This window comes from Mobula hypostoma, chromosome 6 (assembly GCF_963921235.1).
Source record: "Mobula hypostoma chromosome 6, sMobHyp1.1, whole genome shotgun sequence".
Taxonomy (NCBI): Eukaryota; Metazoa; Chordata; class Chondrichthyes; order Myliobatiformes; family Myliobatidae; genus Mobula; species Mobula hypostoma.
In genome coordinates, this window is record NC_086102.1 from 1,596,023 (window position 1) to 1,619,910 (window position 23,888).

Genomic DNA, 23,888 nt, shown 5'->3' on the forward strand with positions numbered 1-23,888 from the left:
GACAAAGATCCTTTTATTCCCACTCGCTGCCTCTTCAAATCAGCCAATGCTCTAACCATCTTAGTAACTTTCCTGTAATACCACGGCAAGCAGCCTGTTGTGTGGCACCTTGTCAAAGGCCTTCTGGAAGTTCAAATATAGAACATCTACTACATCCCCTTTATCTACCCTACATGTAATCTCCAAAAGAACTCCAACAGGTTCGTCAGGTAAGATTTTCCCTAAAGGAAACCATAATGACTTTGCAATTTTCCTGTCTTCTGGCACCATGCCAGAGTCCAATGATGTTTGAAAGATCATTACTGATGTCTCCACAATATTTACCGCTACCTCTTTCAGAACCTGAGGGTGCAGTTCACCTGGTCCAGCTGAGGTCTTTCAGCTTTTTGAGCACCTTCTCCCTTGTAACAGTAAATGCACTAATTCCTCTTCCCCACACATCTGGCACACTGCTAACATCTTCCCAAGTGAAGAATGATGCAAAATACTCATTTAGTTCATCTGCTATCTCCTTAGCCCCTGCTATTATTTCTCTGGCCTCATCTTCTGGCGGTTCTATATCCAGTCATCTCTCATTTATTTTTTACATACTTGAAAAAAACTTTTACTATGCACTTTGATATTTTTGCCAGCTTGCTTTCATATTTCATCTGTTCCCTCTTAAAGGGTCTTTAGTTGCTCTCTGTATTGTTTTAAAAACTTCCCAATCCTTCTCTTCACAATAATTTTTGTTTTGTCGTATGCCCTCTGTTTTGCTTTTACATCAGCTTTGACTCCTCTTGTCAGCCACAGTTGTACTATTTTACCATTTGAGTATTTCTTCATTTTTGGAATAGATCTATCCTGCACCTTCCTCATTTTTCCTAGAAACTCACACCATTGCTGCTCTGCTGTAATCCTGCCAGTATCTCTTACCAAATTACTTTGGCCAACTCCTCTCTCATACCATTGTAATTCCCTTGACTTCACTGAAATACTGCTATGTCAGACCCTACGTTCTTATCAAATTTCAAGTTGAACTTAATCATATTGTTATCATTACCTCCTAAGGGTTCTTTTACCTTAAGCTCCCTAATCACCTCCAGTTCATTTCATAACACCCAATCCAGTATAGCTTGTAGGCTCAACGATAAACTGCTCCAAAAATAAAAACATTTTGTAGGCATTCAACAAACTCACTCTCTTGGGATCTATTTCCAACTTTATTTTCCCAATTGGCCTGCATGTTGTAATCTCCCCTGACTATCACAACATTGCCCTTTTGATACGTGTTTTTAATTTCCTGTTGTAATCTGTGGTCCACATTCACTGTTGAAAGGCAGTGCTATCAACGTCCTTTTACTCCTGCAGTTTCTTAAATCAATTCACAAGCATTCAATATCTTCCCATCCTATGTCACATCTTTTTACTGATTTGATGCCATTTTTTACCCGCAGAGCCACCCCACCCCCTCTGCCTACCTTCCTATCCCTTCGATATAACGTGTAACCTTGGACGTTCAGCTCCCAACTACAATCATCTTTCAGCCTCAATTCAGTGTTGACACAAAATCATACCTGGCAATCTTCAACAGTGCACAACAAGATCATCCACCTTATTTCTTATACTCCATGCATTGAGATATAACATTCTGAGTACTGTATCTGCTCCACGTTTTGATTCTGCACCCCTAATGCACTGATACTCACCCTGCTGGCTGCAATTACGTACCCGACTGTCCTTCCTGGCAGTCTGACTGCACGCTATCTTTGTTTTTTTAACCATCTGTCCTATCCTGAGTCCCTTCACTCCGGTTCCCACCCCCCTGCCAAACTAGTTTAAACCCTCCCCAACAGCTCTAACAAACCTGCCCGGGAGAATATTGGTCCCTCTCGGGTTCAGGTGCAACCCGTCACTTTTGGACATGTCACACCTCCCCCGGAGGAGATTCTAATGATCCAAGAACCTGAAGCCCTGCCCCCGGCACCAGCTTCTCAGCCACACATTAATCTGTTTCTACCCTCACTGGCACGTGGTAGAGGCAGCAGTCCAGAAATTACTACCCGGGAGGTCCTGCCTCTCAGCTTTCTACCTAGCTCTCTAAATTCACTTTTCAGGACCTCATCGCTTTTCCTTCCTATGTCATGGGTACCAATATGTACCAAGACATCTGGCTACTCTCCCTCCCTCTCCAAAGTGTTGTGGATGCGATCTGAGACATCCCTGACCCTGGCATCTGGGCGGTAACATACCATTTAGGTGTCCCGTTCACAGCACAGAATATCCTGTCTGTTCCCCTATCGAGTCCCCTATTACTACCACTCCCATTTTCTCCGTTACCCTTCTGCACCACGGACCTATGCTCAGTATCAGTAACCTAGTCTCTGTGGCATTCCCCTGGGAACTCATCCCCCACACAGTATCCAAGCGATATATTTATTATTGAGGGGAATGGTCACGGGGTACTCTACACTACCTGCCTATTCACATTTCCATTTCTCCTCTGACAGTCACCCAGCTACGTGTCTCCTGCAACTTCCGGGAACTACCTCCCTGTAACCATTATCTCCTCTCTCTCCCACACAAGTCAAATGTCATTCAGCTACTGCTCCAGATCCCTAACACGGTCTTCAAGGATCTGTAGCTGGATGTACTTCAACAGATGTAAGACCATAAGACCATAAGACATAGGAGCAGAATTAGGCCATCTGGCCCATCGAGTTTGCTCCACCATTCAATCATAGCTGATTCCTTTTTTTTTAATCTCCTCCTCAACCCCGGCATTCTCCCCGTAAACTTTGATAGCATGTCCAATCAAGAACCTATCAATCTCTGCCTTAAGTACACCCAATGACCTGGCCTCCACAGCTGTATGTGGCAACAAATTCCACAGATTCACACCCTTTGGTTAAAGAAATGTCTCCACATCTCTGTTTTGAAAGGGCGCCCCTCTATCCTGAGGCTGTGCCCTCTTGTCCTAGACTCTTCCACGATGGGAAACATTCTGTCCACATCTATTCTGTCTAGGCCTTTCAACATTCAAAAGGTTGCAATGATATCCCTCCTCATCCTTCAGAATTCCGGTGAGTACAGACCCAGAGCCATCAAACATTCCTCGAATGAGAACCCTTTCATTCTTGGAATCATCCTTCTGAACCTCCTCTGGACCCTCTCCAATGCTAATACATCTTTTCTAAGATGAGAGGCCTAAAACTATTCACAATCCTGAAGGTGAGGCCTCACCAGTGCCTTATAAAACCTCAGCATCACATCTCTGCTCTTGTACTCCAGGGAGTACAGTATTTGTATTCCAGAGAGCACGAAGCGCAGAATCAAATATCGCTCTGTTGATTGGCGACAATAAAGTAATAAACTAAAGTATTCTAGACCTCCTGAAATGAATGGTAACATGGCATTTGCCTTCCTCACCACTGACTCAACCTGCAAGTTAACCTTCAGGGTGTTCTGCACAAGGACTCCCAAGTCCCTCTGCATCTCAGATTCCTGGATTTTCTCCCCAATTAGAAAATAGTCTGCACATTTATTTCTACTACCAAAGTGCATAACTATGCATCTTTCAACATGGTATTTCATTTGCCACTTTCTTGCCCACTTTCCTAATCTAAGTCCTTCTGCATCCTACCTGTTTCCTCAATACTACCTGTTCCTTCACCAATTCTCGTATCACCTGCAAACTTGGCAACAAAGCCATCTATTCCATCATCTAAATCACTGATATACAGCATAAAAAGAAGTGGTCCTGACACCAGCCCCTGTGGAACACCACTAGTCACTGGCAGCCAACCAGAAAAGGATCCTTTTATTCCCACTCACAGCCTCCTACCAATCAGCCAATATTGTAACCACGTTAGTAACTTTCCTGTAATAACATGGGCTCAACTTCATAAGCAACCTTGTCAAAGGCTATCTGAAAGTCCAAATATACAATATCCACTGCATCCCCTTCATCTATCCAACTTGTAATCTCCTCAAAGAATTCCAATGGGTTCATCAGGCAGGATTTTCCCTGAAGGAAACAATGCTGACTTAATATTATCTTGTCCTGTGTCACCAAGTACTCCATCAACTCATCTTTAACAATTGAATCTAACATATTCCCAACCACTGAGGTCAGGCTAACTGGTCTATAATTTCTTTTCTGCTGCCTTTCTCCTTTCTTAAAGAGTGGAGTGACATTTGCAATTTTCCAGTCCTCTGGCACCAAGCCAGAGTCCAATGATTTTTGAAAGATCATTTCTAACGCCACCACAATCTCTAACGCTACTTCTTTCAGAACCCTCGGGTGCAGTTCATCTGGTCCGGGTGACTTACGTACCCTTTGGTCTTTCAGCTTTTTGAGCACCTCTCTCTTGTAACAGTAACTGCACCCACTTCTCTTCCTTCACACTACAACATCAGGCACACTGCTAGTGTCTTCCACAATGAAGACTGACACAAAATACTCATTTAGTTCATTAGCCATCTCCTTGTCCCCCATTATCATTTCTCTTGCCTCATTTTCTAGCGGTCCTCTATCCACACACATTTCACTTAATTTTAACATACTTGAAAAAACTTTTACTATCCACTTTGATATTATTTGCTTGCTTGATTTCACATTTCATCTTTTCCCTTCTAATGATTTTTTTAGTTACCCTTTATAGGTTTTTAAAAACTTCCCAATCCTCTATCCTCCCACTAATTTTTGCTTTGTTGTCTGCGTTTTCTTTTGCTTTTACAATGGCTTTGAAATCCCTTGTCAGCCACGGTTGTACTATTTTACCATTTAAGTATTTCTTCATTTTTGGAATGCGCATGTCCTGCACCTTCCTCATTTTTCCCAGAAACGCATGACATTGCTGCTCTACTGACATCCCTGCCAGCAGCTCCTTCCAATTTACTTTGGCCAACTCCTCTCTCATACCATTGTAATTTCCCTTACTTCACTGAAATACTGCCACATCAGACTTTACTTCTCCCTATCAAATTTCAATTTGAACACAATCAAATTGTGATCACTGGTTCCGAAGGGTTCTTATACCTTGAGCTCCCTAATCACCTCTAGCTCATCACATTGCATCCAATCCAGTATAGCTGATCCCCTAGTAGGCTCAGTGACAAACTGCTCTAAAAAACCATCTCTTAGGCAATCAACAAACTCTGTCTCTTGAGATCCATTACCAACCTGATTTTCCCAATTGACCTGCATGTTAAAATATCCCATGGCTACCATAACATTGCCCTTTTGACTCACCTTCTGTATTTCCTGTTGTAATCTGTGGTCCACCTCCCAGCCACTGTTGGGAGGCCTGTATATAACTGTCATCAACGTCCTTTTACCCCTGCAGTTTCTTAACTCAACCCACAAGGATTCAACATCTTCTGATCCTATGTCACATCTTCCTACTGATTTGATGCCATTCTTGACCAGTAGAGCTATACCAATCCCTCTGCCTACCTTCCTATCCCTCCGATATAACATGTAAACCTTGGACATTGAGATCCCAACTATAACCATAGTCATAGTCATACTTTATTGATCCCAAGGGAAATTGGTTTTCATTACAGTTGCACCATAAATAATAAATAGTAATAAAACCATAAATAATTAAATAGTAATATGTAAATTATGCCAGTAAATTATGAAATAAGTCCAGGACCAGCCTATTGGCTCAGGGTGTCTGACCCTCCAAGGGAGGAGTTGTAAAGTTTGATGGCCACAGGCAGGAATGACTTCCTATGACGCTCTGTGCTGCATCTCGGTGGAATGAGTCTCTGGCTGAATGTACTCCTGTGCCCACCCAGTACATTATGTAGTGGATAGGAGACATTGTCCAAGATGGCATGCAACTTAGACAGCATCCTCTTTTCAGACACCACCGTCAGAGAGTGGAAACCATATTTCAGCCATGATTCGGTGATGGCCACAACATCATACCTGGCAATCTGTAATAGTGTAACAAGATCTTCCACCTTATTTCTTATACTACCTGCATTTAGATACAACACCTTGAGTACCGTATTTGCCATCCTTCCTGATTGTGCATCCCCAATGATTTGATACTCAGCTTGTTGGCAGCAACTAAGTCCCATCACCTGCCTGCCCTTCCTGACAATCTGACTGTACGTTATCTTTACTTTTTTACCATCCGTCCTGTCCTGAGTCCCATCACTCCGGTTCCTACCCCCCCACCCCACTGCCAAATTAGTTTATACCTTCCCCAACAGTTCTTACAAACCCGCCTGTGAGAATATTGGTCCCCCTCGGGTTCAGGTGCAACCAGTCACTTTTGAACAGGTCATACTTCCCCCAGAAGAGATCCCAATTATCCGAGAACCTGAAGCCCTGCCTTCTGCACCAGATTTTTAGCCACACGTTAATCTCCCAAGACATCCTGTTTCTACCCTCACTGGCACAGGGCACTGGCAGCAATCCAGAAATTACTACCCTGGAGGTCCTGCTTCTCAGCTTCCTACCTAGCTCTCCAAATTCTCTTTTCAGGACCTCATTGCTTTTCCTTCCTATGTCATTGGTACCAATATGTACCAAGACATCTGGCTGCTGACCCTCCCTCTCCAAAACGTTGTGGACGTGATCTGAGACATCCCTGACCCTGGCACCTGGGAGGCAGCATACCATTTAGGTGTCCCGTTCATGTCCACAGAATCTCCTGTCTGTTCCCCTCACTATCGGGTCCCCTATCACTACAGCTCCCTTCTTCTCCCTCTTTCCCTTCTGCACCACGGACCCATGGTCTGTGCCTGTAATCCGGTCGCCGTGGCATTCTCCCGGGAGGTCATCCCCCACAACAGTATCCAAAGCGGTATACTTGTTTTTGAGGGGAATGGCCACAGGGGTGCTCTGCGCTAACTGCCTATTTCCATTTCTCCTGAGGGAACTCCGGGTCTCCCAGCGTGCCAACATCCGTCACGAAGAACAACGTCCATTTGCTACACTAGGTACAGTAAGAAAAAACAAAAAGAAACCTTAACAGAAGCTTACCCAAAGCCAAAGCTCTGTACCTGGTAAGTGAAAGCCTGACACTCCTACTCTCACCACTGACTACCCCCACCATGGAGGCAACCAGCTGATTTATACCAATGCACTCTGCATCAGTTGAACTTGGGCCACAATATGCGGCCTGAGACAATAGACAGACAATAGGTGCAGGAGTAGGCCATTCTAGACACCGCACAGCAGTATACAAGCAGTCGGACTTGGGCCACAATATGCCGCCTGAGCCCAAACCCTTGCAGAGTCCCAAAAAGGTACTCGTGGTCCACCCTGTTAAACACCTTCTCTTGGTCAACAGAGAGAAAGGTGACTGACAGACCAGCTTCTCAGCACAGGTGAGTGAGATCCTGGACCAGGTGGATAAAGTCCTGGGTGGACCGCCCTAGGACCATGTAGGGCTGATCAGGGTGGGTCACTTGAGCCAGCACGGAGCCCAGGCGACTGACCGCTGCCCAGGCAAAGATCGTATACTCCGCACTGAGGAGAGATACTGGGCGCCAATCCCTCAGGCAACGGAGATCCCCCCCCCCCGCCCCGTCTTTGGCAGAAGGGCTACAACTGCTCTGCACCAAGAGACGGGCATCTCACCCGTCATCAGGCTTTCCCCCCAATACCCTTGGATAACTACGGCTAGGATATCCCAGAAAAATTCAGCGGTCAATGCACCCAGTCCTGGAGACTTGCCTCTCTGCAGCTGGTGAGGGCACTGGTCAGCTTCTCCAAAGACAGCGGGGCATTAGCTGCTCAGCATCCCCAGGACTTACCCTTGGAAAGCCCTCCCACACAGCCCTGTGTGCATCCTCTCTATGTGTGCCCGGCGAGAATAGAGCCTCATAAACGGATTCGCCTTCTGTAACAATTCTCGCTGGATCTGTGACAGAGGAGCCATCTTCTGCCAGCAGAGGTCGGTGTTGGGGCCACTTAATTTTATGCTGTATTTAAATGATTTAAATGATGGAATAGATGGCTTTGTTGTCAAGTTTGCAGAAGATACGAAGATCGGCGGAGAGGCAGGTAGTGTTAAGGAAACAAGAAGGCTGCAGAAGGACTTAGACAGATTAGGAGAATGGACACTGACATACACAAACACACACAGACACATACACACACTCACAAACAGACACTTATACACACTCACACACTCAAACACAGACACACACACACACACTCAGACAAACACACACAGACACACTCACATACACACACACACACACACACACACACACACACACACACACATACACACGTCTCTTCTTCTTCTGTTGTCCATCGAAATCCAATGACGATGTCCACTCCTTTAACGGTGAGATCTTTGATGACTATACAGTCCTATCCTGGAGCCACAAGCTCTGCTGCAGGTGGGACATATATATGTGGTAGTGGTGGCAACCATGGCTGTATTTCTCCTGGCTCTCTTCTGCTGTCTTCTGGTTGTTCTTTCCATCTCCAGAATACGAACCCCGTCCCTACACAGCTGTCGCCAAGTGGTACGGTCAGCAGCAACATCCTCCAGGTCCTCGGGCTGGCGCTGGGTGATCACGGCCTCAATACTCCTGCAGTTGGTCTTTACGAGTATTTCGGTGTGAGGCACCCACTCACGCCAGGTAATTCCCAGGACGCGCTGGAGGCAGCTTATGTGGAAGCGCTCCAAGGACTTGATGTGACGGCTGTAGGTTACCCAAGCTTCACAGCTATAAAGGAGGGTGGTGACACAGACCGCTTGGTATACGGCGACCTTTGTGGAGGGACGAAGGCTCCTGTTCTGAAAGACTCTACGCTGAAGTCTCCCAAAGGCAGCTGATGCCTGTTTCATGCAGATCTGGATGTCGTTGTCAATGCCGCTATCCTCAGCGAGAATAGTATAGTCATAGTCATACTTTATTGATCCCGGGGGAAATTGGTTTTCGTTACAGTTGCACCATAAGTAATAAACAGTAATAGAACCATAAATAGTTAAATAGTAATATGTAAATTATGCCAGTAAATTATGAAATAAGTCCAGGACCAGCCTATTGGCTCAGGGTGTCTGATCCTCTAAGGGAGAAGTTGTAAAGTTTGATGGCCACAGGCAGGAATGACTTCCTATGACGCTCTGTGTTGCATCTCGGTGGAATGCTCCCCAGATATTTGAAAGATAGCACTACTGACAGCTTTTCATCACCAACAGTGAAGGCAGGTAGAGTGGGTGGGACACTAGTACTCCTTTGGCAAACCACTTCTGTCTTGGTGGTATTGACAGTCAGCCCCATCCTGCTGTATGCTCTCACTGCCACAGCAAGGACAGTCTGAAGATTCTCCAGAGTATGGGCCACAAGAGCGCAGTCGTCTGCATACTGCAGCTCCAGGACCCACTCCCTACGGAGTTTGGTGGTTGCGTGGAGCCTCCTGATGTCAAAGAGGTTGCCATCTAATCTGACGTCCACTGCCACACCACTGCTGCCTTCAATCTCATTGTGTAGAAGCTTAGTAACACACAAAGGGAAGAGGTCCTGAAAGGAGAATATAGGGAGTTAGGAAGGGAGTTGAGAAAAAGGACCGCAAAGGTAGTAATCTCGGGATTACTGCCTGTGCCACGCGACAGTGAGAGTAGGAATGCGATGAGGTGGAGGATAAATGCGTGGCTGAGGAATTGGAGCAGGGGGCAGGGATTCAAGTTTTTGGATCATTGGGACCTCTTTTGGTGCAGGCGTGACCTGTACAAAAAGGACGGATTACACTTGAAGCCTAGAGGGACCAATATCCTGGTGGGGAGATTTGCGAGGGCTACTGAGGTGACTTTAAACTAGAATGGCTGGGGGGTAGGAATCAAATTAAAGAGACTAGGTGAGAGGAGGTTAGTTCACAACAGGGGGATGGGAACAAGTGCAGAGAGTCAGAGGGGTGTAAAATGAGGATAGAAGCAAAAAGTACTAAGGAGAAAAGTAAAAGTGGCAGGCCGGCAAATCCAGGGCAAGCATCAAAAAGGGCCACTTTTCAACATAATTGTATAAGGGCTAAGAGAGTTGTAAAAGTGAGCCTGAAGGCTTTGTGTGTCAATGCAAGGAGCATTCGTAACAAGGTGGATGAATTGAATGTGCAGATAGTTATTAGTGAATATGATATAGTTGGGATCACAGAGACATGGCTCCAGGGTGATCAAGGATGGGAGCTCAACATTCAGGGATATTCAATATTCAGGAGGGATAGACATGAAAGAAAAGGAGGTGGGGTAGCATTGCTGGTTAGAGAGGAGATTAATGCAATAGAAAGGAAGGACATTAGCCGGGAGGATGTGGAATCGATATGGGTAGAGCTGCATAACACTAAGGGGCAGAAAACACTGGTGGGAGTTGTGTACAGGCCACCTAACAGTAGTAGTGAGGTTGGGGATGGTATTAAACAGGAAATTAGAAAAGCGTGCAATAAAAGAACAGCAGATATAATGGGTGACTTCAATCTACATATAGATTGGGTGAACCAAATTGGTAAGGGTGCTGAGGAAGAGGATTTCTTAGAATGTATGTGGGATGAAAGACTGGATCGACTAGGCTTATATTTGTTGGAATTTAGAAGATTGAGGGGGGGATCTTATTGAAACGTATAAAATCCTAAAGGGATTGGACAGGCTAGATGCAGGAAGATTGTTCCTGATGTTGGGGAAATCCAGAACGAGGGTTCACAGTTTGAGGATAAAGGGGAAGCCTTTTAGGACCGAGATTAGGAAAAACATCTTCACACAGAGAGTCGTGAATCTGTGGAGTTCTCTGCCACAGGAAACAGTTGAGGCCAGTTCATTGGCTGTATTTAAGAGGGAGTTAGATATGGTCCTTGTGGCTAAAGGGATCAGGGGGTATGGTGGGAAGGCTGGTGCAGGGTTCTGGGTTGGATGATCAGCCATGATCATACTGAATGGCGGTGCAGACTTGGAGGGCCGAATGGCCTACTCCTGCACCTATTTTCTATGTTTCTATGTTCCTACAAGAGGAAGATGTTAAAGAGCACTGGCGTTAGCACACAACCCTGCCTCACTCCTGTGTATACAAGGAAGGGCTCGGACTCTTGTCTTCCTATGATCAACTGAGCAGTCATCCCATCGTGGAACTGGCAGAGGATGTTAACAAATTTATTGGGACAGCCAAATCTAAGGAGGACATCCCATAAGAGCTCTCTTTGCACAGTGTCGAATGCTTTGGAGAGGTTAACAAAGGCTATAAACAGGTCCTGATGTTGCTCCCGGCACTTTTTCTGAAACTGCCGGGCTGTGAAGATCATGTCGATCGTGCTCCTGTTCTTCCTAAATCCACACTGTGATTCAGGCAGCATTGACTCAGTGATGTTGCTGATGAATCTCTGAAGCATCACCTTAGCCAGGACCTTCCCAGCAACAGAAAGGAGTAATATGCCCCTACTATTGCCACAGATGGCCTTGTCACCCTTGTTCTTATAAATGACAACGATGTTTGCATTTCTCCATTGCTGTGGGATGTTCTCATCAGTCTAGGCCTTGGTGATGTACTGGTAGAGGGTGCGCATACACGTGTACCCTCTGTTCTTCAGTAACTCAGCAGGGATATTGTCAGTACCAGGGGACTTGTTGTTCTTAAGGGAATGGACAGCTGATAGAACCTCCTGGAAGACTGGTGGTAGACTGAGGTCGTGGATAGGAGGAAGTTCAGGCAGTTCGTCCAGGATAGTGGGGTCTGCGTCAGAGTCCTGATTAAGCAGGGTGTTAAAATGCTCAGCCCACCACAGCAAAATGGTATTCTGATTCTTCAGAAGTGTTAGACCATCTGCTGTTTTCAGGGGAGTAACGCATTGATTTATTGGGCCATAGCTGGTTTTGACAGCATTGTAAAAATTATATATGTCATTATTATCGGCAAAGGACTGGATTTCATGTGCCTTTTCAGTCCACCACTCATTTTGTATGGCCCGTATTGCCTTTTGCACTTTCCTCCGAGCTGCCTGCCAATGCTGCCTGATGGTGGTGGATGAAGGGTTGTCTAAAGTTGCTCGGTGTGCTTTGTGCAAGTCCTTAAGCAAGTTGTGGATGGTGTCTGAGTTATCGTCAAACCAGTCTTGGTGGTTCCTGCTCTTATGGCCAATGGATTGGGCCGCTGCCTCATAGAGCGCAGAGGTGATATAGGTCCACTGTTGTTCCATGGTATTTTCTGAGCTCAGACAAGGTTCCAGCTCCCTTAGTTTCTCAGCTAGGATGCATCGAGACTCACTCCTTGCTTCTGTGTTTCTCAGGCGGTTGCAATTTAGCCGCTTTTTATTGGGTTTTTGCAGCCACAAGGGGGGACGCACTTTCATATGGAGTTTGGCCACAATCATACGGTGGTCAGTCCAGCACTCTGCACCTCTCATGGTACGGGTGATGAGAACATCCTTGATGTCCTAGCTGCTAGCGACCAAATACCCTGTGCCGTTGCCAGTCCATTCGTACCTGCTCCTGTTGCCAGACAGCCCATCGCCGTCAGACTTCAACCATATGTAAGGTCCAGGTATTGTTCACCATGATCAGAGGTGGAGACCTGCGCAAGGAAGATTTTAAAGTGCCACAGGGGGTTCACCATCCCCAGTAGCACTATCTTGACCATGATCAGGTAAATCCTGGTGGCAAGGGTGATCCCAGGACAAGCAGTCCCACATCTTGGCTGCAGGAGGCTGCTGGGTCCCTGGTCTGTTAAGGCCCGCCTATTGTGCGCCACCAGCGCATTGCTTTTCTGTCAGAGTGTGCTCCCTTAGCCTCGTCTCAACAGACTTACCACATGGCAGTGGGGCTATTTGTCCATAGCTGGGACAGTGGTTGACGGGTGCCAGGGCGTGTCCACACAGTGGTGGGCCTGCACGCCACATCTCTGGAGCCCACTGCTGCTGCGAGATCCCCTGTAGTTTAGCCTGTGACTGTAAGATACCCAGTTTCCATGTGTGGCCCCGAGGAGGCACTGCAGGAGTCTTGGTGGTGGAGAGGCTCTGTACTGGCAGAAGGAGGCTTACACACTCGGCTCCTCTTTTCACCCTCTATAAGGAGGCTAGCCAGTGGCAATAGCTGTAAGCAGAGAGTAGCAAGCAGAGAGCACTATGCGGTATACAGCATGCAGCATGCACTAACTACAAGCACTACTACACTACTACACTAGACGCTTCACACGCACCCTGTGAGCAAATACACCCCACAGACACAAACACACACTCACAGACACAAACACACACACATACCCAGGGTGTTACATTCAGTGCGGTGCCTAGGAAGTACAGCAAAGTTAGAAAGCTACCGTGCTCTTGGGCAGAGAACTTACACAGATCACAATTCCTCCACAGACTCTGAAAATGGCCTCCCTGGTTCTGGATATCACCAGCACTCAGCATCACCCTGTCAACCCCTCAAGATGTTCGACATTTCAATCAGATGACCTCCTATTCATTGAGACAGGTCCAACCTGCTCAGACATTCTCCAGAAGTCAACAGCACCATCTCAGGAAACATCCCAGTGAGGCTAGCTTTCCATGACACAGTATTCCACAGGTACCACCTCACCTCAGAAAATAACCTGCAAAAAATTCTCCTTCCTGGGATAAACTGCTCTGGGGGACTTGCTAAATTACAGACTTGACCGATAGTCAGATAACCTTCCCCGGGTCAGTCCACAGAGGGTCAGACCCCCCCCTCGGGTCAGTCCACAGAGGGTCAGACCACCCCCCCCCATGAGAGTCCACAGAGGGTCAGTTCCCCACCCCCCGTGAGAGTCCACAGAGGGTCAGACCCCTCCCCTGGGTCAGACCCCCCCCTCGGGTCAGCCAACAGAGGGTCAGACCCCCCCCCCGGATCAGTCCACAGAGGGTCAGACCCCCCCCCGGGTCAGTCCACAGAGGGTCAGTCGCCCCCCCCCACCCCCATGACAGCCCACAGAGGGTCAGTCCCCCCCCCCCGGGTCAGTCCACAGAGGGTCAGACTCCCCCCCCCCCCAGGTCAGTCCACAGAGGGTCAGACCACTCCCCCCGGGTCAGTCCACAGAGGGTCAGTCACCCCCCCCACCCCCACCCCCATGACAGTCCACAGAGGGTCAGTCCCCCCCCCCCCAACCGGGTCAGTCCACAGAGGGTCAGACCCCTCCCCTGTGAAATTCCAGAGGGTCAGACCCCCACCCCTGGGTCAGTTGACTCCATCCCTCAATTCTGAATGCCCTTTGGCCTGAACTGTACACCCTGCATCTCCAGAGATGCTGCCCAACCTGCTGAGAGTTCCTAGCACTGTCGGCTTCGTCGTTCAGGATTGCCCCTGGTTTCACCCGCATGTGTGCACAAGCCTGCAGGCAATGGCAGGGTTCTGAAGGGAAATGCTGGTGTGGGGAAGGTCCCAGATTGCTGTGATCGGGGGTCTCACACTACAGGTAGTGATGAAGCCAGAACACCAAGGAGCACCTTTGGGATTATGGTGCATTCACGATTTACACAATCAAAAGCAAAACAATAGCAATGATTGCAAATAGCAATCCAGACAAAAAGATTTTACCTTCATCCAATAGCTCTATAAATTTAAAACAAATATAATGCATTTTGCTTTGATCAAGCAGACTTTATGGCAATTCCAAACCTACAGTAATTGCTCTGCAAACTATAATTTTTTATTCAAATCCAAGAAAACTATTCATAAAAATCTTTTATATAGTTGCCAAGCAATCTATCAAGATGGTATCTGTGGGAAGGTATGAAGATGAGTGCAATTGTCTGATTAATGAGTAACTTCATTATGCTGAACCATATGCTTATGGACGAACTTCAAGTACAGCAATTGTCCAGATGCACACCAATATCACTGTTGTTGAAAACATGCGGAAGTTAAAGGATGCAAACAGCAATAAACTCCTCTGCCACTTTGGTTTTTGCTCATGAACCTTGCAGGAAGCACATTTCCACTTTTTGACAGAAACGCAGCTGCAAGTACCGTCAATGTGTTCATCTCCATGTCAGCACACTCGTGTTTCATTCTGATCCCAAGCCACAAAATGGAGAGGGGGTGGGGATGAGTATGTATTGCATTGAACTGTTGCTGCTAAGTTAACAAATTTCATGTCACATGTCAGTGATAATAAACTTGATTCTGATCAGCCTGGGAATTGGGGATGGTGGGGTCAGACTACATGAAACAGAGGGGAAGAAGCTGTTCCTGAATCGCTGAGTGGGTGCCTTCAGGCTTCTGTATCTCCTACCTGATGGTAACAGTCAGAAAAGGGCATGTCCTGGGTGCTGGAGGTTCTTGATAATGGACACCGCTCCTTGAAGATGTCCTGGGTACTTTGTAGGCTAGTGCCCAAGATGGAGCTGACTAGATTTACAACCTTCTGCAGCTTCTTTCAGTCCTGTGCAGAAGCCCCTCCATACCAGACAGTGATGCAGCCTGTCTGAATGCTCTCCACGGTACAACTATAGACGTTTTTGAGTGTTTTTGTTGACGTACCAAATTTCTTCAAACTTCTAATGAAGTATAGTTGCTGTCTTGCCTTCTTTATAGCTGCATCAATATGTTGGGACCAGGTTAGATCCTCAGAGATCTTGACACCCAGGAACTTGAAGTTGCTCACTCTCTCCACTTCTGATCCCTCTATGAGGATTGGTATGTGTTCCTTCGTCTTACCCTTCCTGAAGTCCACAATCAGCTCTTTCGTCTTACTGACGTTGAGTTCCAGGTTGTTGTTGCGACACCATTCACTAGTTGGCATATCTCACTCCTGTACGCCCTCTCGTCACCACCTGAGATTCTATCAACAATTCTGTTGTCAGCACATTTATAGATGGTAATTTAGCTATGCCTAGCCACACAGTCATGTGTATATAGAGAGTAGAGCAGTGGGCTAAGCACACACCCCTGAGGTGCACCAGTGCTGATCGTCAGCGAGGAGGAGATGTTATCACCAATCCGCACAGATTGTAGTCTTCAAGGATCTAATTGCAGAGGGAAGTACAGAGGTATTAAATTCTCAATCAGGATTGTGGGAATGATGGTGTTAAATGCTGAGCTATAGTCCTGCCATCCGATTCCTAAATGGACACTGAACCCATGAACACTACCTCACGTTGTTAATATATATTATTTTTTGTTTTTGCACAATTTTTAATCTATTCAACTGATTTACCTATTTATTTATTTTTTATTATTTTTTTTCTCTTTTCTTCTATATTAGGTATTACATTGAATTGCTGATGCTTAATTAAATTTCACAACAAATGCCGGTGATAATAAAGCTGATCTGATTCTGATCAGCCCTGGAGGTGGGGATGGTGGGGTCTATCCCTATGACAGGCCCCACACACTCTCTGGCGTGTGGCACAGGCAGCAATCCAGAGATTACCACCCTGGAGGTGCTGCTACTCTCTCAGCTTTCTATCTCACTCTCTAAATTCCCTTTTCAAGACCTCCCGCTTTTCCTTCCTATGTCATGGGTACCAATATGTACCAGACATCTGGCTGCTCCCCCTCCCTCTCCAAAGTGTTGTGGATGTGATCTGAGATCCCTGACCCCGGCACCTGGGAGGCAACATACCATCCGGGTGTCCAGTTCACATCCACTGAATCTCCTGTCTGTCCCCCTCACTATCGAGTCCCCCTATCACTACCGCTCCCCTCTTCTCCCTCTTTCCCTTCTGCACCATGGACCATGCTCAGTGCCAGTAACCCGGTCGCCGTGGCATTCTCCTGGGAGCTCATCCCCCACAACAGTATCCAAAATGGTGTACTTATTATTGAGGGGAGAGGCCACAGGGGTGCTCTGCTCTAACTGCCTATTCACATTTCCATTTCTCCTGACAGTCATCCAACTACTCGCCTCCTGCAACTTCAGGGTGAGTACTTCCCTGTAAGTCTGATCGACTATCTTCTTACTCTCCCGTACAAGCCAAAGATCATCCAGCCTCTGCTCCAGATCTCTAACACGGTTCTCAAGGAGCTGCAGCCAGATGCACTTCAAGCAGATGTAGTTCCCAGGGAGACTCTGGGTCTGCCAGGTCTCCGGCATCTGGCATGAAGAACACACAGCAGCCATTTAGTACAGTAGATACAGTAAGAGGGGGAAAAGGGAACCCAAACAGAAACTTACTCACAGCCAATGCCTCTTTCCAGCTGAAGCATCCTTTGAGGCAAAACCTGACATTCCTACTCTCACCATTGACCTATTCCCAACAATGGCTGCCCCGCTTGTCCCTTCAGTACTTGTAAACAAGTGTCGCCGACCTGCAAGAAACCTCATTGCCATGGCCTGCTCTTGCTGCTGATTGAACCATCAGAATCAGCCCAAATGCCCGCGAAACTCTCCTTTTAAACAACTGTCACCAGACTCATTGCCAAGGCCTGCTGCTCCCGCTGACTGGACCGTTGGAGTAAGCCCGAACGCATGGGAAACTCTCCTTTTAAACATGATCTCTGGAAATCTCTCCTGGCAGCTGGATGATACGGGAGTGTAATGTTTTACAGTGCCAGTGACCCAAGTTCAATTGCCAGTGCTGCCTGTCAGGAGTTTACACGATCTCCCTGTGACCCTGCAGTCACTGTTCACAGCCAGACCACCAGCTGTCTGGACCAGGGCTGCTCACTGAAGCAAAACCCTCTTCTCAAGCTTCATAAACACTGACGAATGCCATGTGTGTACGTCATCCGTGACCAAGCCCAGTGGTGCTCACTGATGGTCCAGCAGCTCTGAGATCCTCTGCTCTCTCCTCAACACAATCACTGTGTGACAACCAGAATTACACATTACACACTAAATGTGGCCAAATCAGACTGTGTAACTTTGAAGATTAACAACCCAACTTTTATAATTTGTGCCCAGAGAAGAAGGCAACACCCTATCTACCTGTGTTGCCACCCCTGGGGGGTTCCAGGCATATGGGCCCTTGGAGCCCTCTGGTTGTAAGTGCTCCTAAAGACCCAGTATTCTGCCATTTACTGTTTTCTGAAACTTACTAATTATTCACATCCAAGCTGCTACGTCTTTCTTTAGCCAGCAACTCCCCTCATAATAAGCAAATGTTTTGAGAGGCCGGTCAAGGATTACATCTACAGCTTGCTACTACCAAAACTGGATCCCCTATAATTTGCCTACTGACACAGCCAATCGACAGACAATGCAATAGCCACTGTTCTACAGATCACTTTTACACATTTGGAGAAGAAGGATGCTTATGTGAGAATGCTGTTCTTGGGTTACAGTTCAGAATTCAACACTGTTGTTCCATCCAGGCTCAACAAGAAGCTCAGAGATCTCAGCCTTGACCCTGTCTTCTGCAGATGGATCCTGTCAGATTGCTGGAAGGTGGTAAGAGTGGGCTCCCTCACCTCCACCCCTCAGACTCTCAACCCAGGAGCCCCTCAGAGCTGTGTACTAAGTCCCCTCCTTTACTCTCTGTATTACCCATGACTGTGTCATCACCCACAGCTCTAATCTGCTAATTAAATTTACCAACGACACTACATTGATTGGCCTTATCTCAAACAATAACAAGGTGGCCGACAAGGAAGAAGTCATCTCCCTGACACGGTGGTGTCAAGAAAACAACCTCTCCTTCAATGTCGCAAAAACAAAGGAGCTGGTTGTGGACTACAGGAGGAATGGAGATGGGCTAACCCCTATTGACATCAATGGATCTGGGGCTAAGAGGGTAAACAGCTTTAAGTTCCTCGGCATCCACATCACAGAGGACCTCACGTGGTCTGTACACACCAGCTGTGTGGTGAAAAAGGCACAACAGCACCTCTTTCACCTTAGACGGTTGAGGGAGTTTGGTATGGGCCCCCAAATCCTAAGGACTTTCTACAGGGGCACAATTGAGAGCATCCTGACTGGCTGCATCACTGCCTGGTATGGGAACTGTACCTCCCTCAATCGCAGAGACAGCCCAGTGCATTCGTAGTTCACTCGTTCATTATTCATTTCAGACAAGACGATACTGGACCAGGAGTCATAACTTCTGCAGAGATGTGGAGATCCTAAGACTGATCAGACACAGCCTTTTGCCTCCATCCTGTCTTCAGGTTGTTCCTACACTTCAAACTGTATCTCACTTGATACCATCCACTTCTACCTCTTACGGCACAGTCTCCCCCTCACATGGAGATCAGTGCACGTGCTCCGTTCTGAGCTCATGTCAATGTACCGACAGGCAGAGCCACCTCTCTGCATAATCTTACCCAGGTTCTTGATGTGGGCCAGCATATTCTGAGTGAAATTCCTGTACGTCGCTATGGTTCCTTCAGGAGATGCAATGCCAACGTGAGCTTCATAGATTCGTACACTCCTTGGTCTTTGGGGACGAGGATACCGGGGCTGCACACAAATAAAACCAGTTTCTTTGTCAGTAACACACCCGATACCGAGAGGTGTAAATCTCTTCAATAGAGAGAATTTTAACTATATCCCCTGCCTCCAATCTGACACTCCATCAGCGTATGCCCTGAAGTGTGATCTCACGTAATTCAAAAAGAAAGATTAGGAATGGCAATGGAAGCACTGTAGGGCAATTTTAAACCAGGCACAGGAACAGAGAAGGAACGAGGGATGGTGAGGGTCTTGACAAACTGAGCGGGAATGAGGGATGGTGAGGGTCTCACACGACAATGAGCCAGGAATGAGGGGTGTGAGGGTCTCACACGACAAACTGAGCAGGAATGAGGGATGGTGATGGTCTCACATGAAGAACTCTGAAAGGTCTGGACTGGTGCGAAGGCAGGTGCAGTGCATGGCCTTGTACATAAAGGAATAAAGCATGAATGTTTACAACAAACCTTTACCAAACACTGGTTACACCTCAAATGAAGTGTGAACACCTCTGACCGATCTGCTACAGGAAAATCCTGGAAAGGTTAGTACCTTGGCTCCACCAACAGCAGTGAGGATTTTAATTCCATTTCCCATTCCTATTTTACATGTCTGTCCATGGCCACCTCTCCTGCCAAGATGAGTCCGCTCTCAGATTAGAGGAGCAACACCTTGTATTCCACTTGGTTAGCCTCCAACATGATGACATTGGACATCAATTTCTACAATCTGGTAATTTCTCCCCCTCCCCTTTGGCCACTTTGGCCACTTCATCCATTCCCCACTTTGGCTCCCTTCCTATCCCACCTCTTCTCCCCCTGGTTGCCCTCCTCCTTCTGTTTCTCCGATGGTCCACTCTTCTCTCCCATAAGATTCATTCTTATACTCATAGTCATACTTTACTGATCCCAAAGGAAATTGGGTTTCATTACAGTTGCACCAACCAAGAATAGAGTATAGATATAGCAATATAAAACCATAAATAATTAAATAATAATATGTAAATTATGCCAGGAATTAAGTCCAGGACCAGCCTATTGGCTCAGGGTGTCTGACCCTCCAAGGGAGGAGTTGTAAAGTTTGATGGCCACAGGCAGGAATGACTTCCTATGACGCTCAGTGTTGCATCTCGGTGGAATGAGTCTCTGGCTGAATGTACTCCTGTGCCCACCCAGTACATTATGTAGTGGATAGGAGACATTGTCCAAGATGGCATGCAACTTGGACAGCATCCTCTTTTCAGACACCACCGTCAGAGAGTCCAGTTCCATCCCCACAACATCACTGGCCTTACGAATGAGTTTGTTGATTCTGTTGGTGTCTGCTACCCTCAGCCTGCTGACCCAGCACACAACAGCAAACATGATAGCACTGGCCACCACAGACTCGTAGAACATCCTCAGCATTGTCCGACAGATGTTAAAGGACCTCAGTCTCCTCAGGAAATAGAGACGGCTCTGACCCTTCTTGTAGACAGCCTCAGTGTTCTTTGACCAGTCCAGTTTATTGTCAACTCGTATCCCCAGGTATTTGTAATCCTCCACCCTTCTTCAGCCCTTTATCTTTTCCACAAATCCCCTTCCGGCTTCTCACTTCACCCTCCCTCCCCCACCCACCCACCACCCGCCTCACCTATTACCTCCCAGCTGGCACTCCTTCCTTCCCTCCACCTTTTATTATGGCTTCTGCCCCCTTCCTTTTCAGTCCTGTTGAAGGGTCTCAGCCCAAAACATCAATTGTTTCCTCCTTTCCATAGATCCTGTGTGAGTTCCTCCAGCACTTTGTCTGCGTTGCTCTGGAAAGGGTGCAGAGATATGTCCCAAGGGTAAGGATGTGGACAGGTACATGCAATTGTGGGTCACTCTCCAGTGATAGAGATGAAAAGGGTATTGATGGAGGTTTTCAAACACTTGTACAGGTTGGGTAAGGGTATAAGAGGAGTTACAGGAAGAATTTTACACCCCAGGGGGTGGTTGGGATCTGGAACATACTCCCTGAGGGATGATAGTTAACTTTTATGAATTATCCAGACAGGCACTAGACTTCTTTATAGATCAAATATTGGGAAGTAGGGATTAAACAGGAGCCTTCAGAAGGGAATATAAAGCAAGGATGTAATGTTGAGACTTTATAAAGCACTAGTGAGGCCACACATTGAATATTCTGAACAGTTTTGGGTTGCTTACAGAAACCATAGAAACTACAGCACAGAAACAGGCCTTTTGGCTCTTCTTGGCTGTGCCAAACCATTTTCTGCCTAGTCCCACTGACCTGCACACGGACCATATCCCTCCATACACCTCCCATCCATGTATCTCTCCAATTTATTCTTAAATGTTAAAAAAGAACCCGCATTTACCACCTTGTCTGGCAGCTCATTCCATACTCCCACCACTCTCTGTGTGAAGAAGCCCCCACTAATGTTCCCTTTAAACTTTTCCCCCCTCACCCTTAACCCATGTCCTCTGGTTTTTTTCTCCCCTTGCCTCAGTGGAAAAAGCCTGCTTGCATTCACTCTATCTATACCCATCATAATTTTATATACCTCTATCAAATCTCCCCTCATTCTTCTACGCTCCAGGGAATAAAGTCCTAACCTATTCAACCTTTCTCTGTAACTAACTGAGTTTCTCAAGTCCTGGCAACATCCTCTCTGCACTCTTTCAACCTTATTTATATCCTTCCTGTAATTTGGTGACCAAAACTGAACACAATACTCCAGATTCGACCTCACCAATGCCTTATACAACTTCATCGTAACATTCCAGCTCTTATACTCAATACTTTGATTAATAAAGAAAACCTTCCTCACTGTCTACTACACCTCCAATCTTTGTATCATCAGCAAATCTGCTGATCCAATTTACCACATTATCATCCAGATCATTGATATAGATGACAAATAACAATTGACCCAGCACTGATCCCTGTGGCACACCACTAGTCACAGGCCTCCACTCAGAGAAGCAATTCTCTTCCACCACTCTTTGGCTTCTTCCATTGAGCCAATGTCTGATCCAATTTACCACCTCTCCATGTATACCTAGCAACTGAATTTTCCTAACTAACCTCCCATGCGGGACCTTGTCAAAGGCCTGACTAAAATCCATGTAGACAATATCCACTGCCTTCCCTTCATCCACTTTCCTGGTAACCTCCTCGAAAAACTCCAATAGATTGGTCAAACATGACCTACCATGCACAAAGCCGTGTTGACTCTCCCTAATAAGTCCCTGTCTATCCAAATGCTTGTAGATTCTGTCTCTTAGTACTCCCTCCAATAATTTACCTACTACCGATGTTAAACTCACTGGCCTATAATTTCCCGGATTACTTTTCGATCCTTTTTTAAACAACTGAACAACATGAGCCACTCTCCAATCCTCCGGCACCTCACCCGACAGCGACATTTTAAATATTTCTGCCAGGGCCCCCGCAATTTCAACACTAGTCTCCTTCAAGGTCCGAGGGAACAGTCTGTCAGGTCCCAGGGATTTATCCACTTTAATTTTCCTCAAGACAGCAAACACCTCCTCCTTTTCAATCTGTACAGTTTCCATGATCTCACTACTTGATTCCCTCAATTCCATAGACTTCATGCCAGTTGCCTTAGTAAATACAGACACAAAAAACCTATTTAAGATCTCCCCCATTTCCTTTGGTTCCGCACATAGGCGACCACTCTGATCTTCAAGAGGACCAATTTTATCCCTTACAATCCTTTTGCTCTTAATATACCTGTAAAAGCTCTTTGGATTATCCTTCACTTTGACTGCCAAGGCAACCTCATTTCTTCTTTTAGCACTCCTGATTTCTTTCTTAATTATTTTCTTGCACTTCTTATACTCCTCAAGCACCTTATTTACTCCCTGCTTCCTATACATGTCATACAACTCCCTCTTCTTCTTTATCAGAGTTGCAATATCCCTTGAGAACCAAGGTTCCTTATTCCTATTCAATTTGCCTTTAATCCTGACAGGAACATACAAATTTTGCACTCTCAAAATTTCCCCTTTGAAGGCTTCCCACCTACCAATCACATCCTTGCCAGAGAACAACCTGTCCCAATCCATGCTTTTTAGATCCTTTCTCATTTCTTCAAATTTGGCCTTCTTCCAGTTCAGAACCTCAACTCTAGGACCAGATCTATCCTTGTCCATGATCAAGTTGAAACTAATGGTGTTATGATCACTGGAACCAAAGTGCTCCCCTACACAGACTTCTGTCACTTGTCCTAACTCGTTTCCTAACAGGAGATCCAGTATTGCATCCCCTCTAGTTGGTCCCTCTATATTTTGATTTAGAAAACTTTCCTGAACACACTTTACAAACTCTGAACCATCTAGACTCCTAACAGTATGGGAGTCCCAATCAATGTATGGAAAATTAAAATCCCCTACCACCACAACTTTATGTTTCCTGCAGTTGCCTGCTATCTCTCTGCAGATTTGCTCTTCCAAGTCTCGTTGACTATTGGGTGGTCTGTAATACAATCCCACTAATGTGGCCATACCTTTCCTGTTTCTCAGCTCCACCCATAAGGACTCAGTAGACAAGCCCTTTAATCTGTCCTGCCTGAGCACTGCTGTAATATTTTCCCT

The 23,888-nt window shown here is 46.5% G+C and overlaps 1 protein-coding gene across 4 annotated transcripts in view; it reads right to left on the reverse strand.

The window, feature by feature from the left end:
- LOC134347785 (1,4-alpha-glucan-branching enzyme-like) overlaps positions 1-23,888 on the reverse strand; it is a 507,671-nt gene that overhangs the window by 139,183 nt on the left and 344,600 nt on the right. For all 4 annotated transcript variants that reach the window (XM_063050206.1, XM_063050207.1, XM_063050205.1 and 1 more), the window contains exon 5: positions 19,161-19,296. In XM_063050206.1, the coding sequence (XP_062906276.1) occupies positions 19,161-19,296 (136 nt within the window). The remainder of the gene's footprint in view (positions 1-19,160; positions 19,297-23,888) is intronic.